General features: G+C 40.9%; 2 protein-coding genes across 13 annotated transcripts in view; both read left to right on the top strand.

The window, feature by feature from the left end:
- Znf507 (zinc finger protein 507) overlaps positions 1-1,084 on the top strand; it is a 47,654-nt gene extending 46,570 nt beyond the window's left edge. For 2 of the 4 annotated variants that reach the window (XM_063253400.1, XM_063253398.1), the window contains 2 exons: positions 390-473; positions 837-1,084. In XM_063253400.1, coding sequence (XP_063109470.1) covers positions 390-473; positions 837-1,053 — 301 coding nt within the window. In that variant the 3' untranslated portion in view covers positions 1,054-1,084. Of the gene's footprint in view, positions 1-389; positions 474-808 lie in introns of all 4 variants that reach the window. The other 2 variants (XM_063253401.1, XM_063253399.1) reach the window with 1 other exon arrangement.
- A 4,041-nt stretch (positions 1,085-5,125) lies between these two features.
- The window catches only part of Dpy19l3 (dpy-19 like C-mannosyltransferase 3), an 81,327-nt gene continuing 66,363 nt past the window's right edge, over positions 5,126-20,089 (top strand). For 4 of the 9 annotated variants that reach the window (XM_063253410.1, XM_003466523.5, XM_063253405.1 and 1 more), the window contains exons 1-4: positions 5,134-5,298; positions 6,064-6,176; positions 7,026-7,167; positions 11,620-11,753. In XM_063253410.1, the coding sequence (XP_063109480.1) occupies positions 7,065-7,167; positions 11,620-11,753 (237 nt within the window). In that variant the 5' untranslated portion in view covers positions 5,134-5,298; positions 6,064-6,176; positions 7,026-7,064. Of the gene's footprint in view, positions 5,299-5,561; positions 5,701-6,063; positions 6,177-7,025; positions 7,168-11,619; positions 11,754-20,089 lie in introns of those variants that run through there. The other 5 variants (XM_063253407.1, XM_063253409.1, XM_063253403.1 and 2 more) reach the window with 4 other exon arrangements.

Below are 20,089 nucleotides of genomic sequence, written 5' to 3'. Positions count from 1 at the left end.
GGCCTAGCATTGCATGCCACCCTCCCCACGGGGTTTCAGCAGTCACCTCTTTATGGCAGCCAGGGAAGGGGGCTGCCAGCCACAGGCCTCTGGGAACCCAGCACAAGCACAGCCCAGCGGCCTTACCTCCAGCTGCTGCCCATGCCTCAACAGGGACAACATGGCCACAATGTTACTCCTCAGGATGAAGCAAGCACAGCTTGGGCCTTCTAGAACCTTCTGTCCATAGATCCAGTCTCACAAATGCCCCAATCCCCATAGGTCCTGTGTCATCACTCGGGAGCCAGAGTGGGCCTGATGTAGCCCACAGGGTGCTCCACCACCCAGCCACACATGGGGCCGGGGCAAAGACCTCTACCACACTCTGTATCTGCTCTGCCCCTCTGCAGGTACTGCTGGTACCAGCGCCCCCTCTGCAGTCCACTCCAAGACCTGTGTCTCCCCACTAGGTCCCCCAATGTGACAGCCATGAGGTGAGTATGGTGCATCTCCTCCCCACCTTGTAACACCAAATAGGGCCACTGTCTCAGAGTCCAGACAGGTGGGACAGGGCTCACTCTCTCCCACCAACCCTCGAGTCTGCTCCCTATGTCCTGCACCTGTCAGCTGCATGCAGGAGACAGCCTGTCTCTGGATGTGTCTATGAGGGGCCAGGTCCACAGCTCTCTGGGAGGATGGACATTCACTGCAAATGGACACACAGGTGTCTGAACTGACCATGAATCCAAACTAGTTTTGAAGTGAAAGTTCAAACTTACGCTCCATCCCCAAGTCAACTTGCCTTTCTATCCCTGCTGATGCTTCTAAGGCAACAAACTCAACCTTACTTGCACCAGACCTTCCTGGAGACAGGGCAGCTGCTCCGGCCAGAACCCAGGAGTGCCCCTCCAGAGTTTCCCTCTGCTTGGGACCACTTCACCAACCAGGCCTCACGGTGAGCACTGTCTCTGGTTCCTAATGGACAGAAATCCCCAACTTGTACAGTGTGAGCCCCATACCTTCCCCTCAACATCTTGCTGTAGCTTCCATAGTGTGTGTTCACAGTGGGATTAAAGCTTCACAACCATCAAAAAAAAAAAAAAAAGCTTAATAATAAAACTGTTAAGCCACCAAAGGATATACTTGATCCATGAACTTAATTCTTTTCACAATCTGGTCACAAATTGAATATGACAAGAACAAAATCAAATTTCCCCTAAGGTCAACATTTATCCTAACCACTCAATTTGTTTCGGTTCTTGACAACTTCAGTTCATGACCAGAATTGTGGAAAGAATTAAGTTCGTGAACCAAGGCACCACTGTACATTTTGGTATGACTATTCGTTACACAAAGGATGGGTTGAAGGAACAAGAACAGGGAATAGGAATGTAGGTAAGGAAAGCAGATTACCAAAATGATCTAGATAAGAAATGATAACTTGGGTAGTCATAAGAGAGAAAGTAAACAAGTACTGAGATACTTAGGAGATAAAGCCAGCAGGACTGTGTTTGATTGGCTGTATGGAGTACACAGCAGGGAGGAAACAAAATTGGTTCCAACACTTTTTACTTGAGCAATTAAGTAAATAAGACATATAAAAGGAAGAACAGAGTTGGTCTTGGGGATTCTTCAAAAAGCTTAACTTTTAAATATTTATTTATTTTTGAGATAGGATCTCATTATGTAGTGCAGGCTGGTCTTGAACTTGTGGCATCTTTCTGCCTCGGCCTCCTGAGTGCTGGGATTACAGGTATGTACCACACTGCCTGGAAAAAATCTGAATTTTTAACCAATTGAGTCTGAAGTGTTTGCAAACATAGAAATGTCCAATGGGTATGAGACCCAGGGGTCAGGATCTGTGTTTGGATATAAAATCTTATGACTTAAACAGAGTACCAGTGAAAACAGAAGCCATGAGTAAAGGAATAAATAAGCACTGATTTTTTAAGAGGAGGAGCTGCAAGAGACTGAAAAATGAATGCCAGAAAGGTAAATGAAGAAATGCCTGTGAGAGAAAGATCAGGAAAAAAAAGCTAGCAAGAGAGCTCTCACCCATGGTGCCAAGGCAAGACACTTACTTCTATAGGATGGATGTGATGAATGGCATTAATGTCTTCTGGAGCACTGCTCATTAAAGCATGATGTGTATCCAATCAGCTAGGGATCATATTAAGTTGCAGTTTCGGCCTGTATTATACAGGTCTTGTTTAGAACCTGAGTGTGCGGCTTTCTAAGGTCCCATGTGATGCCTATGTGACTACATCTGCAGGCCACATTTGGTTCTACAGTAGTTCTCAAATAAATATCACCTGGAGATCTTCAAGCAGATGAATGTGCTGGCACCCATACAGATTCTACTTCAGTAGGTCTAGATAAGACTTGATCATGTGCATTTCTCACAAACTCCCAGAGGATGGTGCTAGTTCTGGACCAGGTCACCAGACCATACTTTTAAGTTCCACAGCTCAACCACTGCTTACTCCAGCAGAGAAACAGCCAGGGAGTCCATTTGGGCTTCCAAATACATAGCAGACAGAAAGTTTTCCGGTGCCGTCCTGTCCATTACCAGAGCTTTAGAGTCAGTCTCTCCCTGACAGCATTCTTACATGGCCAGGAGGCCACGACATGTACTTATTATCCACTACCCCTAGGGCCACTGTTTTCAGACCTTAATTAGTTTATTCATTCCCAGGGCTTTCAGCAGTGAGTGCGTCCTTCTGACAAAGTACCAAAGTTTTATCTTGCTTAGTAAAGCCATTTCATAATATTAAACCAAAGAGCAGCTGATGAGTACTATTTCTTTTACTCAAGGGATGCATGTTTCACTACAGTCACGTTTTTCTCCAATGAGACAATATAAGCACAAAAGCCCTATCCAATAAGAGAGGAAAATTCTACTTGAAGAATAAATTTACACATGTATTTATTAAGTACGCAAATATGTTAAATACGAGGCATCTTTAAGTCCACATTAGAAGAGACACCAACAACCACGATGAAACACGGTGAATACCACCTAAAAAAACAGCTGGCACTGGTAGTAAAGCTAATCCAGCAGATACCTCAGTCTAGTCGCACAGAATGTGCTTGTTATTAATAGAGATGAACACACAAAGAAGAAAAATATCAGCAGGCAAGAGTGACTAGGAAAAGCTTCCTAGACGAAATAATTTCTTGTTGGAAATACATGGATGAACTGCCTTTTCACAGGTATTATAAATAATATTGTGTGTACAACACATATAAAATTTATACTATATAGCATATATTACATTTATATATACTTTTCAGTGTAATATAACAATGTATAGCTTATGTGTGTTACAGATATATTTGTACTATTACATAATACAAAATGTATACATAGCATATATAATGTACATTACATGTATAATGTATTTAACATGTAATTATGTGCTGTCAAGTAAAAAGTTTTAATCTGTTTATCAGTGTGTTAAGAAAGACAGCTAGGAGCCTGGCGTGGTGGCTCACGCCTGTAATCCCAGCACTTGAGAGGCTGAGGTGGGAGGATCCTTTCCAGTTCCAAGACCAGCCTGGGCTACAAAGTGAGCTCAAGGTCAGTCTGAAATGCCTAGCGAGACCCCGTCTCAAAAAAGACCAAAAAAAAAAAAAAAAGACGATTAGGTATAAAGCACAATATATACCCTCAAAAAAGTTTTACAGCTTTGTAAACCTTTTTACAGCTTTGTAAACCTTTTTTACAGTTTCTCCCTCTAATATAGAAAAGACAGAAATACATGTTAAGACTCACACATACGTAGAACCTATAAACAGTTTATGAGAACTGATCTTACATGATGAAATGAACAAATACTTTGAAGGGAGAAAGACACTACAGTACCCAGTGCTGATCCCAGAGTGTCATGATGTGAAACCCAGCAATACTATTATTCTTTGTTCAGGGTGATTTTAGCCTGCTTGAGTTTGTTTAATCTCAATATAAATGAAGACATGGATGACTGCATGTGTAAGTGTATAGGATTGATAAACCACATTAAGTTTTTGTTGAATAGTTGAACAGAACTGTTGGCAGTCTCACTGTTTGAATTCTCACTTTATATTTTCCACTTTTGTATCTTGAATATCTGTAAGAGGACAATCTGTAATCATCAACTAGTAATTTCTTAGTTTACTTTTTTCTTTGAAAGTATGTATTATTTCTAACCGTTTTTTGTTTTGTTTAGTCTCTAAATAAAAATTTTTAAAGGTTTACAGTCTAGTGTGAAGATGGAATAACAGGAGATTCAACACGAAAGCATATTTTAGAGGAAAAAAGCTGACAAAACAGTGCCGAGGGCACCAACACAAGAAGGTGTCTGCAGATGCAGAAGTGCCAATCCATCTAACCACAGCAGTGGAAACCAGGGTTTGTGGGAAGGGAGATGATGTCAAGACCAGGGAAGGGGGAGCCCCAGCCTCTCAAGCTAGGGTCTTGTCCAGCCGCTCGGACCTTCATAACTTTCCCTTCCAAACCTTTCACATCCGGCAGCACAGGAGCACTGGAAGCACAGGCGAGTATTGGCAGGAGGAGAAAAGTTGTTAGGTTTTTTAGATGCGGGTCTCGCTGTGTAGCCCTGGCTGGTTGTGAACTCACTATATAGTCAGACTGGGCTCGAACTCGTGGAAATCCAACTTACTACCTTTGACTCCCAAGTGCTGCGATTACAGGGGTGAGCCGCCACGCCTGATGGGTTGTTTTTAAACTAACAGCGCACTCCGAAGCCGCAGGCCTTCAGGAGCCCCCAGGCACGCAAGGCTCTCAAGCCCAGAGCCAAGGTGAAGCCGCTGTTCCCGACCGTCTGACCTGGAAAGACTCTTCCTCTGAGATGCCGGGCCGCTCCTCCCCGAACCACAACACTCGTCCCGGCCTGGGGCTACAGAAACGGCCACTAGGTAGCTGAAGACGAACTCTGCAACCTGAGGCTCTAAGGCAGCCAGTAATCCTGGCGGGCCCCAAGACCGGAAGTGTACCACTTCCTTCCGCCCGGTGCCGCACGAGACGGGGCGGGGCGGCGCGGAAAGGGGCGGAGGCTCACGTTGACAGACAGCTCCGTGAACCTATGGATGCAGCTGCGGCCGCCCGGCCTCCTCGGCGCGCCCCTTCGCGGGGCTGTAGACGCCCCCTAAGCCCCCCATCGCAAGGTGTTGCACAAAGCTCTGCCGCTGCCTGGTCCTGCCTTTCCCTGCCGCGCGCTGCGGACCGTGTGCGGCCCCGCCCCCGCGGCCCTCAGCGCCGCCTCGCCCCGCTGGCCTTTTCCCCCTAGGAGCCGTGCGCGAGGACTGCTGAGGCCGCAGGTCTGTGGCTGCGTGTCGGGCAGCGAGGGAAACGCGGGCGGCGGGTCCCTGAGATCCCGCGGACGCCGGCTGCGTCCCGCCTAGAGGCGGCCGCCGACCGCTCCTCGGCCGCTCCGCCCCGCCCCGTCGTGTCGCCCTGTCGGGAGGCGCGGCCGCGGCCCTCGCAGCATCCGGAGGGGATGGAGCGCGCGGGATGCGGGCCGGGCTGGAACTCGGTTTTGGGCAACTTTGCGGAGCGCTCTCTCCGCAGCCGGCCGCGCGGGCGGAGGGAGGGCGTGGGCTCGGACCTTGGGGTTCGTCACTCGCGGTCCTGGTGCACGAAGGTCCGAACTCCCCCGCCTGCCGTCTCTCCGACGGCGCCCGCCTGATGGGGCTGCGCGGGCTGGAGGGTGCGCGGCGCAGGTAAGCGGAGCTCGGTGCTCTGCCGCGCCCGGGGGATGCGCAGTACTGTACTAGGCAGCCTCGTTAATAAACGATCGCTTGCAGGTCCCTTTGCATATAGTCTGCTGGTATTCCTGTCTATTCGCCGAAGGAACTTTTGTTTCAAAGTTCGTGAGACTACTGCCGTAGTCCAGATACATAATTTGCACTTCTAATATTTGCTGACTTCTGTTTTAACATGTTAGAATTTATGCATTGTGGGTTTTTTTAAAGCTCTTTTTCCCCTTAGAGCGGGCACGGCTCTACGATTATTAAGCCTTTTGGGGATAAGCTCATCGCTGGCTGGGCCACTGTGCTAACATTCCTTTTCTCCTTCACTGCTAGAGCCTCTCCGTCTCCCGTGCTTTGAAAGCACAGGATTTAAATTTCTTCTCCGCCTTCAAGTCTTCCTTTTCACAGTTCTTTCAGTGAGTGAATGAATAAACAGATTGTATCATGTAAGTTGGTTGTTCTGTTCTACAGGGCATATTGTTTAGGGATTAGTAAACTGTTGAAACAATCATGCCAGGCTACTGATCATATTTAATAATTAGTAGAACGCTACTCTGTTCAAAGGAGAGAGGCAAGATGTGCTGGGGGACAGAATTAGCTTACTCACTGCCACCACACCCCCGCCTCCCACTTGCAGCTTCCAAACTAGGCACTGCACCCTGCAGCTACTCCCACTATTACTCCCTGGGATAAGAGCTGCCCTGATTGGCACATTCCCCTGCTGTCATTACCACCCAAGCATAAAACCTGCAATGTGAATTGCTTAAAAGAACACAGGTGTTAAAATTCAGATACCTGAAGGAGAACAGTGTTTCAGTTTTTCAAAATCTGTCAACAAATATACTACTGAATTCCCTCCCACGTGGTCAGTTCCCTGGATGATAGAGAAGACTTGTTACTGCATAGGGAACCGTAGAAAATAATATAAAACTGTAATTACTTGGCAAATTGCACGATAAGTGCTATGGCTTATGAGAGGAGATGATCAAAATCAACAGGGGTTGGAGCATCCTAGACAGCTTCCGTGAAAAAGGATAAGGGTTCCTGTGTTCAGCTCAGCTACCTGGCAGTATCTGCTGGAGAACATCAAAAAAAGTATGATTGAGTTAAACGTTTGTGTTGCATCTTGAATATACTTTGATGCAACAAAGTATGTTGGATGGGAAAATGAGAGGGGGTGCTAAGCAGCAGACAACAACCAAAATTAAAAGTCACTTAAACACAAATGAGCAGAGGGTGTTTGTGGGGAGGATGCTGAGGTATCCATGGGCCATTTACTGTATTTCTGTTTGTAGGAGTGGTTGAATGAACAATGCTTGTGAGTCTTTGACACCATGATGTACATACGGCAAAGAAAAGAGGTAAAAACCACTGAGGTTGTCGATGACTTACCTGCACAAGAAGAAAATGGGAAGTTAGAAAATAAATTACCATCTGGTAGGTGATTTAACCTGAAGCAGCATTTGAAATTGCTTTTATTTCTGCATAATAAAATATCACTCTCCCATAAGGTAGAAATTATATAAAGCTTAACAGTTGAGGAAACTTGGTCCAGCACCCTGATAGTCTGATCACAATTGGATTGTTTTGGTTTCACAGTTTTAATTGATAAAAGAGCTTTGACTAGTACCCTGTATTAGTTTTTTGTTCGTTAATTTAGGGTTATGCCAATCTGATGCTCTCACTCTCTAGAGTAATACTTTTCTTCACCATTCATATTTTAGTCTAATTTTTCTGGTTTATATGTTTTAATAACTAAGCAGCCTTTCAGTTTCCATTTTACTAAATAAAGATGAATTGCCATTTATTTTCAGTCAAATCTCAGATATTTTGCTTTGCATTTTTATGGGGATGGGACAAGAAAAATTGTTAGAACTTGGTAAAGTTTATATAATACTAAAGACTTGTTAAGTGACACATCAGATGGTATTAATTGCCAGCTTTGTGCTTTCTGGATTGCTGTCTTAACTAAATATGGTCAGGTTCTTAAAAGTAAGCAGGAAAGATTCCGTGCTTATCAGCCATTTTGAATATCTGATAGAATTTATGGTCTTTTCAGACATTCTAATTATTACCAGCCGTAACTAATAAAGTAACTTGAGGATACAGTTTAATAAAATAAAAAATGTGTTTTGGGAGGTTATGCCACTCAGATCAGCTATTAGCAACTATACATTTTTTTATTTTAAAGATAAGTAAAATTTAAGATAATAGGAGAGTAACAATGATTAATACATTGTGTATTGTTATCTTTAAATTAGTTACTTAGAGTGCAACATATAGGCATTTAATTGTTCAAGCAATATTAGAACAAACCTTTTCAAAGAATTAAGCACTTAGTAGTGTAACTATCTTATGTATGTATACGTTTTTGCTTTTCGATTTTTTTCTCCTTTCCCCTAGTCTCATTTCTCTTTCCTTTTAAACAATTTCTTCCCATTTTACAATATCTATTGTACATTTTTTATTTTATTTACTTTTTTAGCTTCTCCACACTAGAGACATAATACAATATTTACAAATGTGAGTGATTTATTTCACTTATGAATATGATCTCAAATTCATCTGTTTACCTATAAAAGTCTAGTTTATCCTTCTTTATAGCTGAGTAGTACTCCATTATTAAAAGACCATATCTTTTTTATCCATTCCTCTGTTAATAGGCATTTGGGTTGTTTCCAAGATCTAACTATTACAAACTGTTGCTATAAACAATGTGCATATATATTGTGGTACATTGTTTTTAATTCTTCTGGGAAGATACCCAGAAGGGGAATAACTGGGTCAAATGGGACTTCCAATTCTCATTTTTTGAGGAATCTCCACACTGATTTCCATAGTGCATGCACCAGGCTGCACTCCCACCAACAGTGGAGAAGGGTTTCTTTTTCCCCACAGCCCCTCCTGCATCTGCTATTGGTTGACTTTTTGATAACACCTATTCTTTCTGGAGTGAGTTGGAATCTCAGTGTTTTTTTCATTTGCAACTCTTGAATGACCAGTGATGTTGAACATTTTTTCATGTTTATTTGCTGTTTGTATTTCTTCATCTGAGAAGTATATATTCATCTCAGCTGCCTATTTTTGGATTGAGTCTTTCAGTTTGGGAAGTCTGATTTTTTTTTTTTCATTATGTTCTGAATAGTAATCCTTTTTCTGAGGAATAGCTGGCAAACTTTTTCCCATGTTATGGGTTGTCTCTTCAGTCTGTTTGTGGTTTCTCTGACTGTGCAAAAGATTTTTAATAAGGTGAGATCCCAGTTGTTAATTCTTTGTGATAATTCCTATGTGATTGAGGTTTTATTCATAAAGTCTTTATTAGCAACTAATACATTTTAAACAATGCATAGGACTTTCTGAATACAATGCCAATTCAAGTTCATTTCTTTTAAATGAAAATATAACTGGGGCTTATTCATTTTACCAAAGCAATATTTATCATATCAGAAAAGAACCTGAGAACTAAAGAAAGTTGAAAAAGAAGCAAAATCACTCCCTTGAATATCCATCCTAAGACTCACACAGATGACACTGTGCATCTGGCTGTTTCAGTGTCATTCTCTGAACCCATGTACTCCCCACCAGCATTCATATGTAGTGTTACGAAATTGAAAGCCATGTGTTGGCTGGTATGTTGCTGATTTTCTCTTATACTGTAAACATAAGGCAGTTGATATAAAAAATATTGATAGCCCACTCTGGGGTGCCCAACAGACCAGGTTCGAAACCCTTCCCAAAATGCCATTTAAGGAGATCCGCAGTGATGAAACGCAGGGAAGAGCCTTAATCAGCTAGGTAGTACAGACAGAGACTCAAAATCTGTCTTAGAGGGGCTGACAGAGATTTGAGGGTTTTATAGAACAAAAGGGGCAAAAGCAAGGCCAAGGGGTTTGCAGAAATGGAGGACTTGGCTCACAGTTTAAGCTGTCTTCGTCCTGTCCTGGTCCCGTTGATAGTCTTTCAGAACTGGTTCTCTAAAGTCCTGGGAGAGACACCACTGCTATAAGAAGCAATTCAGTTTCCCTCATGGGATGACAGCTCCTGCTTAGGCTGTGACCTCCTTTTAGGGTGGTCTGTGAAGCTCTAGAGGCTCCTACTGGGATCTGAGGTGGCTGCAAGTTTAGGACAGTGACTGAGGCTTGCAGACACTGCTCCAGGGTGTCTGGAAGTGGATGTTGTAACAGCTGACAATTAAATGTCCCTGAAAATCCTAAAAATTACTTTAATTACTCTTACTCTTGAAGGGGATGAGATAGACTGGGTAAATTTAAGATTAATAGACCTTGTAATACATTCCCTGAGTGATTAGCATACCTCTGTGCAAACAGGGGCAAGAGTCTGACCCACAGTTTTAAGGTGATAAAGGAGAAAAGTCAGTGGAAGATAGAGAGGCCAATGCTTGTGAGACTCTGTGGACTTAGCCTCCAAGTCCCTGTTCCATTGTTAACATGTAATATTACATGGTGTGACTGTAGCATAATTTAATTCACTCCTTGTGGAATGCTAAAATGGTTTTGTAACCTTCTAAAACAAATAGAACTGTGACAGATATCCTTGTGGCAGATGTTTATTTAAAACTTTAATTATTTCTTTAGATTATATGCCTAGACATAGAATTCACAATCAAATGGTATACTCATTTTGGTGGCTTTTACTCCTGTTGCCAGGTTGCATTTCAGAGAGATCACAATTTATTCTTCTACCACCAGGTTTTAAAGATGTTGAATACCCTTTCTAAAATAGAATACTAGTATTTTTAAGCTATCAGGTTGACTAAGGTTTTAAAACTACAGCTCATTGTTTTAATTTGCATTTTTTTGCACTAGTGAATTTGATTGGATTTGAGCATCATTTCTTCGGTTACATTTATTGGTCATATTTTTCTTTTGTGCTTGTCTGTTTATGTCCTTAATCTGTTTTCTACTGGAGCATTTATTATTTATTATCTTGAAAGTATCCTATATTAAAAATATGTAAGCTTTCTTATTTATGCTGTAAATACTTTTCCTAGCTTATTTATCATTTTAGTTATTATGTATTTTTCCTATGAATTTTTTTAAGTAATCAAAGTTTTGGTAACTTTTAATGAATAAACCACAAATTACCAGTAGGTCATCTCAAAGATCGTTCCCATCTTAGATTTATAACCCATTTATTCCTCTATTTAGCAAACTTCATAAAATCTAGTTGCTCAGTTATGCCTGGATATTAAAGGTGAATAAGACAATATACTTGTCCTTGAGGAGCTCACATTCTGGTTGACAAAATGAACAAATGAAAGATTAGGAACACTGCAGTAAAAAGCAATGAGTTGCCAGGTGTGTTGCCTTTCGTCTATAACCCCAGCACTTGGGAGGCTGAGGCGGTAGGATCACTGAGTTCAATGCCAGCCTGAACTGCATAGTGAAACCCTGCCTCAAAAAAGGAAAACACAAAAACAAAACTAATAGCTAAGAACCAGGTGGGTATAGTAGTACTTACCTGTATACTCAAGAGGCTGAGAGAGGAGGATTGCTTGAGCCCAAGAATTCATGACCGTTCTAGGCCACATAGCAAGATCCTGTCTTCAGAAAAAGTAAGAGAGAAGCCAGACCTGGTGGCACATGCCTGTAATTCCAGCACCCTGGGGGCTAAGGCAGGAAGATTGCAAGTCTGAGCCCAGATCAGGCAATTTAGCAACTTTATAAGACCATGACTCAGAAAAACACACAAAGTTGGAGGATATAATTCAGTGTGGAGTCCTGGGTTCAATCCCCAGTATATGAGAGAGAGACAGAGACAGAAGCTGTCTGCTAGGGGACAGGGAATGAATACTCCCTTACTTGATAGCCTGAAGTAGAAGTATGAAATTCTAAAATTTTCACTCATTTATGTTGCCCTTTCTCAAAGGTTGTACCAATGGAAGATTTTGGAAGATTCTATCATTCACAGTTGGTGGAACCACTGCCCTTGGTATTGGACTTCTTACGTCTGTCTACCTTGCGACCTTACATGAAAATGACTTATGGTTTTCTAACATTAAGGTATGGGGTTTATATGATGATTGTATGATGTATTCATTGATATCTCCAATAATTAGCCAGGTAGATGAACCAAGACAACATAGTCTTGCCTTAAAGAATATAATCTCTGGAAAGATTTGACTCTAGAGTAAAAAAGCTTGTGTTTATTATTTTAAATAACATCAGAATTTTTTAAATCAATTTTTCATTAACTTTTCATTGACTTCAATTCTTCTGCAGTTACTCTAGAATTTTTCAAAATATAGATTATGAAATTGGTGCTGTAGGTCATAAGTAACATTTTTCTTGATGAAATCAAAAAAAGAGAATACTGGGAATTTAGCTCAGTGACATAAGTGCCTGCCTGGCAAGCATGAGGTCGTGAGTTCGATCCCTGGTACGGAAAAAAAAAAAAAGAGAGAGAGAATACTATTGTTTTGTGAATTTAACATTTTGATTATGTATATGTATGCAAACTGAGTCATAGTAAAAAATGAAATGTTTTTTTGTTTTGTTTTGTGTTTCTGTTGGTCACAATAGGAAAAAAGAAAGAGAAAATTGAAGGCCATTGTTCTCACCCACGGAGTCTCAGTCAGGGTCCACAGATGGACTTCAACACACTGTTATCTTCTAGTACTGTTTACAATTGGTCTTTTCAGGAAGTCATACTTTATTTGGAGAAAGGAGTTAGAATTTTCATCTGGTTTTCAGAAGGATCTGTGACTTATTTGGTTATTTATTTATTTACTTATTTTACTCAACATTTCTAGAACTTATTTTGGCACTGGTTTCAGAAAAAAACCTATACATTGCCAATGTTTTTGATCCAGTATATCAAGATCTTTGATCTTATTATCCATGGCTTCTAATCATTAACTGCCTGCAGAGGTACAGTTCTAGAGGTTAAACACCACAGGTCCTTCACACTGACCTGCATCTCACCTCCCTGCCTCCCTTTCTTCCTGCCTCCCTCCCTTCTTTGTGACAGTCTCACTAAATCATCCAGGTTGGGCTTGAACTTGTGATCTTCTTCCATCAACCTCTCAGAATAGTTAGATTATAGTCCCAAAGAGAGTTTTCTAAAACATTTTGAGGTTCAGTCCCGTTATGAGAATGAGTCCCCAAATGAGACTACTTTGAATAACAAATCTAAATAGCTTCTATTATGCTTATTTTTAAAAGCTGACATATTACCTCATGAGTACAGCACATATCTGCATAGATATCTTTACACAAATCATCATGGTAACAAAGAATAATAACTTATTCTTCAGGAGCATTTGGTGGGTTTTTATGCCAAGAAAATTTTTACTCATCTCTTCTTACAATGGAGCACTTATAAATAGATTCCCTGGAATTAAGCAGTGTGCTTATTTATTATTAACATATTTTTGAATAAAGGCTGAAATATTCCAGTGTGGGCTTCTAGCTAAAATTAAATATTGGTAACAGTGTAGCAAGGAGAAGTGTCCAAAGCGATCATATAACTTAATTACAAACTGTAAGTTTAGCTCTTTAATTTAAAGCTTATAAGTAGCCTTTCTAGTATCCTTAAATAGGGATATGTCATCATCAAGAAACCTCCACATCCTTGAATTTTTTCTTTTTTTTCATTTCACTGGATTAGGATCATTATACTTTTACCCAGTATTTATTGAGCACCTGTTTGGGTAACATTGAATTAAACTCCCTGGGGGATATGGAAAGAATAACAAAGCCTTCTGAGTTTGCCAGCTTATTTTCTAGTATAACAAATGAATTCAGAAAATATGTATTAAGCAGCAGGCCAGCAGAATGCCAGCAGATACTGTGTTCATGATAGCAGTACCACTAAGTAAAACACGCTATGTTCTCAAGGATCCTGCAGAGAAGGAAACAGGTATTCAGACAGTTCTGGGACGTCAGTCAGTGCTGTGATAGGGTGAGACAGTACTGTGGGAGTAACAGGAGGGCAGCCGGCCCTATTGAGAGTAATCAGGGGAAGTTTTCCAGAGGAAGCCATGGTTGAGGCCTGCAGAATGAGGTACACTAGGGAGGAGAGGTGCGTGTCATAGGAGATGGATATGTACTGGATATTCAAAGAGCAAGGGAAGCTGCGACATTGGAAGTATCAGTACCAGTGCAGGAGAATACACAGGGAGAGGGAAGGACTCGGAGTGGAAACAGGCCGTATTGTGAAGGGCCTGTGCGACATGTCTCAGAGATAGAGCTCTCTGTGAATACAATACAGAGACTCCTCTTCAGTGAGGCAATGTTTGTCTTTTAAAAAGATGTCTCAGGCTGTATTGTGGGGAATGGCTTTGAGGAGGGCAAAGCTAAAGACAGAGAAAACTGCTACAATAACTCGGTAGATGCAATAAGATCTGAACATCCAACTAAGTTATTCAAGCATAATTCTTTTCCATGTGCAAGATACTCTTCTAAGCCCTGGGAATGTGGCACTGAATATGATAATGGAATTTTATTCTGATGAGAAGGAAAAAAATCAGAAACAGAACAAAGTTTTGGTAAAAGTCAAACAGGATAATGACATAGTCATTAGAAAGCCACTTGGAATTGGAGGGTAAAGCAGACTACTTTGAGGGCAAGCCATGTAAACCAAGGCCTACATGCTAAGAAGGAGCCAGCCAAGCTAAGATCTGTGAAGTCAGAGCAGAAGGAACAGTGAACCCAAAGCCTCTAATGTGTGAATGAACTTGGCAAGTTGAGAATGGAAGAGAAAGCACATGTGGCCAGAATTTTATGAGCAATGAAAAGAATGGTACAAGAGAGGGAAAGACTGAAACATACAGATCCTCATATGCTAGAAGAAATTGAAGAGAAGTGAACACGTTAGAACATTATAGGAAGTAGACTTGGAAAGATGCATTGATCCTGTTTATGTGGAAGGTGAGTGACGGGGACGAATGATCAGTGACCATCCGCTTTGTCCCATGAACTGCTGGCATATGGCAGTGAATTTAACAGCAGGAACAGTTCTGGAGGGCACAAAGACTTTTGATCCCACTACCCCGGGTTATACCAAAATTCCCAGTTTGAGGGTACAATTTCCCACATGACTGCCTTCATTTCAAATGCTATTTTCAAGTCTGGGGCTCCCTGGATAACCCTCACTTCTAAACAGTTGACTGCAAAGTCTGATGTTCCCAGGTTCAGCAGTTCACTGGAACAACTTGTGACTGGCTAGCATGGAAATTAAAACTAAAGCAACAGCATGGATTTACAGGCAAAAGCAATAATTAGAAAATAAGAGAAAAGGATAAGGACTTTAGCTTAGGTAACTGATAAAGATCAAGCCTGCCCCTCCGCAAAGAGAAAGAAGAGAAAATAGAGAGAGGATGACTCTAACAAATAGCTAGAGGGGGCACACTGATGAGGAGGATTAGACTGGCCTATTCCCAAAAGAATGCAGGCTAGTTTTATGGGGCACTGTAGTGAGCTGGGGGGTGATCAGTCCTCTCGCTCCTGGTTTCGCAGCTTCAGAGGAATCCTCAGGATCTGTGGGGTAATTTAGTTTCTGTGTGAGAACTGTCTCTGAGGCAGTCGCTGTCTTGAGAGCCTTTGCTAGAATCTAGTTTGACTTTAGGTTTAGGGGACCAGAGACCTCTGGGAATAGCCGAATGTCCTTGTAAATATCCTGATGTCCTCAGTATTGAAGGGTGATGACATAGGCTAGGTAAATTTGGGCCAATAAACTTGTTTGGCCAACTTTTAGATAGACACTCCCTAAATGACTAAAAAGGTTGTATACAGAGTTGGTAAGGACTGGACTCAGAGTTTTACATACTGATGGTCTAGCTTTGTTCTCCTTTTAGTGACCTACCAGATGTCTGTGAGGGTCACCTTTTTTATTTTTTTTTTTTAAAGCAAAAAAAGTTCTTTTAAGTCCCTGTCTCAGAAGAAAACAGGAATCATGGTTTTAATGAGTAACAGGTCAGGGACTCAGAAGTGTATGTGTCTTCTGTCCCTGTGGTTTGAGAAATTGCCAGAACTCAGAAAGGGCTAAGATTGCAGATGCATTATAGCAAAAGGGTATAAACCGGAACCAGCCAAAGGGAGCAATGTATAGGGCAGAGTCTGGGAGGAAAGGCTGCACTCAAAGCTTCCGTTGTTCTTTCCTTGTGGAGTCCGGCTGTTATACTCCTGGCACATCACTGTCTGCCATGATATGTGGAGAACTAATGGTCCAGCAAGCTCACCTGTGTTACGGGGGTCCGTTGTTTACTGTCAGTTACGTAGGCACAGTTGACTGAGTCGTGGGCTACTGGGTGGAGAATTAAGTCTTCAGCCCACATGCCGAGTATTTTTTTAGAGACTAGACTGCAGGACCATCCTGCTTCAGTTGTTAGTACATCTATCAGATGTGCTCCACACAACCTAATGTGCATGACAGAGACACTTATCACTCAGAGTTTTAAGAATTTAGAAGCTACCTCCCAGGAGCTGAGGACAAAGAACAACTAAATGTTTTATTTCTGTAGCTTAGAAGTTACCTCCCAGAACCCAGGACAAAAACCCACCAAATTCTCTGTTCTGCAAGAGGCGAGACAGAAAATGATGAGCCGAGGTTTGGCTCTGTGAGGAAGTACTTTCAAAGCAGTCCAAGTAAAAGGGAGTGAAGGCAGCTGGATTTGTCGCTTCAAAGACGGGAGTTCTTCACTGTCAGAAATGGACATTTTTGTGTTACCAGCTTGTAGATTTGTGGGCGAGATTGTTTCAGAAGTGTGTGAAATGAGAAAAGAAAGAGAACCCAGGCCAGTATCATTCTGTGCCTCAGATGCCATCTGGGAAGCCATAAAGCTGGCATATCCTCTAACAGGTGTCTCCTCACCCACCACCCCATCTGCCAAAAGCTACCATCGAGCTCAGAATCTTATTTAACTTTTTTCCCTTTATTCAAGGAGAGTTTCATAGATTCTATCACAAAGGAAAGTCACTGATGGATCGCTCTAATGATTCCTCTAATCCTCTGATGGATCCTCTGAAAGGGCAAAGTCTGTGTTGCTGCGGCTGTGCTGCCCGGCCCTTACTGCCTAGCACTCTTGTCAGTAACCTGTGAATAGGCATTTAGGTTAGTTTTGTTTGTTTGTTTGTTTGTTTGCTTTTTTTTTTTTTTTTAACTTTTTATTGGTACCGGGGATCGAACTCACGACCGCCTCCTTGCAAGGCAGGTGCTTATGCCGCTAAGCTAAATCCCAGCCCCCATTTAGGTTAGTTTTTATTTAGATTATCTAGATAGCACTATCCCATAGAACTCTGGAACAAAAGAACTGCAACATATCTGTAGTAGCCATGGCTAGTGAACATTCAAAATGTAACATGGGAATTTTTATTTCTATTGAATTTTAATTGATTTCAACTTTAAGTTGAAAATGTACATCCATTTTATCAGTAAGCAATTGAAAATTGTAATCACTACTGATCATTTACTTAGCCAAAGGAAAAGAGTGTTTTCAGAGCAAATATGATTTTATAAAGAAGTCCTAAAATTTGGATGATTTTTGTATTATGGAATTAAAGAATATTTCACAGAAGTAAACATTTTCCTTTTGTATTTGCAGCTTTGAACTTGTTATCAAAATTGGTACCCAGTTTATAATGAAAGTACTTTGATGTTACATTGAATACCTAGAATTAATTATAATTATTCAGGGATTAAAAGTACTATTTATGAAGTAGACAAGTCATATAATGGCTTTGTACATTTAAATTGTTATTTAAATATTCATTGAAGTGTTAGTATTTGAAAAGCAGCAACTTGAAAGTTACAAGAAAACATATTGATTTTTCAATGGTCATAGAAAATCTGTATGTTGTCTTCTCTCTGCTTATTTTTTTTTAATTAAAAGTTACTTTCCTACTGTCTTAACCATTGTGTTTGCTGGGAAATTGAAAGTACTAGAGATTCTTTTTTTAAACACCCTTTATTGGATGTCTGCTATGGACTCAGCACAGTTTTAGATGCATTTTGTGCATATTTTCTTTAGTCTGGCTGTCTTCAAAGCCCAAACATTTTAGTTCTAAATTGGCCTTTAAATGCAGCCTGTTTTGTTGCTGCCTTTTATTGTAAACAAAACAAACTAAAAAGGCAAAGCCCTTGTTCCTGTTTGTTGTGCTGCCCTTACGCCTGGCACATTATCAGTGCTAAATAAAGAATGGTCTGTTTGGAGTAGAGTTGACCTTCGGGGTTGTGGGAAGTAGGGAAGGCAGATGAGCAGAGGAGGCAACAGGCTGCTGTGAAAGGTCTGGCTTTGGAACTGGAGCAGAAGGGCGCAGCGTGGCGAGCCTGCCTCCAGGGAGAGGAAGGATGTCCTTAAGGACTGGCAACTGGGGAGCCAGGCAATGCATTTTCATGATTCATGTTGAGTAGAGGTTGTAGTAAAAACTATATGCTAATTCTTTTTATTTATTGAATATGTGTCTTATACAAATTATACTGTGACAGTGACACAGTTTTAAAACCAAGAATAATGTTCTGTATTCATTATTCATACCAAAAATTTTTCAGGCCTGGGAAATAGCTTAGTAGTAGAAAGCTTACCTAGAATGCAGGAAGTCCTGAGCTCAAATCTTACACCATGAAAATAAAGGTTTTTTTCCTTCTGTTCCTCAGTCTTCATGCAGATGGATTGTACTTACTTATGACTCCAATATTGATAAATTTTATAATTGGCCTTATCCACTACAATATGTTTTTTTCCACATATATTTATGTGTCCTAATAAAACTTCTTCAATTATTCTGTAAACAATTTCAGTTATACACAGGGTAAGCAAAAAAATACAGTGACTATTTAAATTTAAAAACTAGTTTACACTAAAAAGACATTTTACTATTAATTCCCCTTAAAATACTCCCACTCGTTTTGAACATACTTACCCTATTGTATTCCTGTTATTTTCTGAAGCAGTTCTGGAAGTCATTTTTCATGTTTCTATGAAGTGTGATTTAAAATTTTTGATAAATGTTGCTGCTGAGTGCTAGCCAGTAGAAGGAAGGCTCATACAAATTTTATGGTTGTGTTCTCATCGTCCTCAAAGTCAAAATGACCATGAGAGATAAACATTCTGATTTCTTTTCTTTCCTTTTTTTTTTTTTTTTGTTATGGGGATAAAATTCCCAACTTCACACTTGCGAGGCAGGTGCTTGTGCCACTGAGCTAAATCCGCGGCCCCAACATTTTGATTTCATTTAAGACATCAAGACAGCACAGCACTGCAATTAAAGACATGAAAAGGGACTTTCCGAATGTTAGAAAGTAGCAGGAACAGTGGGTAGGTGTGTCTCAAGTGAGGGAGAATATTTTGATGGGTGTTTATCTTTTCATATAAGAAGTCTTATAATTTAAACATATTGTTATCACTGGTGTACTGTTTCCTTCCTGCCCAGTTTTGGTGAATTAGATTGTTATATCCTTAAATTAAAATTTCTTCTCACTTTAAGTAGCAGTATAAAAATGTCAGTTCCTCCTTTTCTTGGAATTAAGTTAGAATAATTTTTAAAAATGAAGATAGTCAAATTCCATCTTGTTTTTTTGTTTGTTTTTGGTGCTGGGTAGGGAATGTAGGGTCTCATTCATGCCAAACACATACCTTGCCATCGAGCTATACCCTCAGCTTACACGTTTCAGCTTTGATGAACCTGCGAGCCTTTAATGTGGAGGGAATCCAAATTGAGTGAAACACACAGGAGCGTGAATGATACTGAGAGAAGATACTCTGGCATGCAGATCTCAGATGGTGCTGCGAAGTTCAGTGCCTAACCCCTTCTGGTTTTTGGCATGTCCTGAAGGGTAAAATCAGTGGGCTGCTTGGGGCGTTGGACATGGGAGTGAGGGGTAATGGCAGAAGCATTCCTGGATGTGCTGGTGTGAAGGAAAGCAAACTGGGCAGGCTGAAGGGGCGCATTGTGGAAAAAAAGCTGTAGGAAGTGGAATTTAAGAGAGTAAGAAAAGACAGAAAACTTGCAATTTAACCAATCCTGAAGCTGTCAGTCTCTGTTAACTAATTTGAGGGGAAAACTAAAGAATTCGCTCTTATAAAGCACCCTATATCCTAAGAAAAATTTTTCTGGCCTGAGGCAGGCGCCACAGCTCTTCCCCATGTGAACTTACTGCAAGCAGCTGGTGTACTCAGAATTTGCCGCACTCAGAAATGACTAATACTCAGGAAGGAATTAATGCAAAGTCTCTAGAGTGATATGATTAAAAAAAAAGAGAAGAGAAAAACAAGAGCAAATGGTTCATGAATAGTCACCAGAAAATTGTATGGCAGAGACATGAATATTATGACCAAATATTCAGCTTAAAACACTGAAGTATTTGCCACTGTGGAAAATGAGTTCAAAGCAGAGACCTA

This window comes from Cavia porcellus, unplaced genomic scaffold (genome assembly GCF_034190915.1).
Source record: "Cavia porcellus strain 051 isolate PalLab524CR breed Dunkin Hartley unplaced genomic scaffold, mCavPor4.1 scaffold_7, whole genome shotgun sequence".
Lineage (NCBI taxonomy): Eukaryota > Metazoa > Chordata > Mammalia > Rodentia > Caviidae > Cavia > Cavia porcellus.
This window is presented reverse-complemented; position numbering and strand designations above follow the sequence as displayed.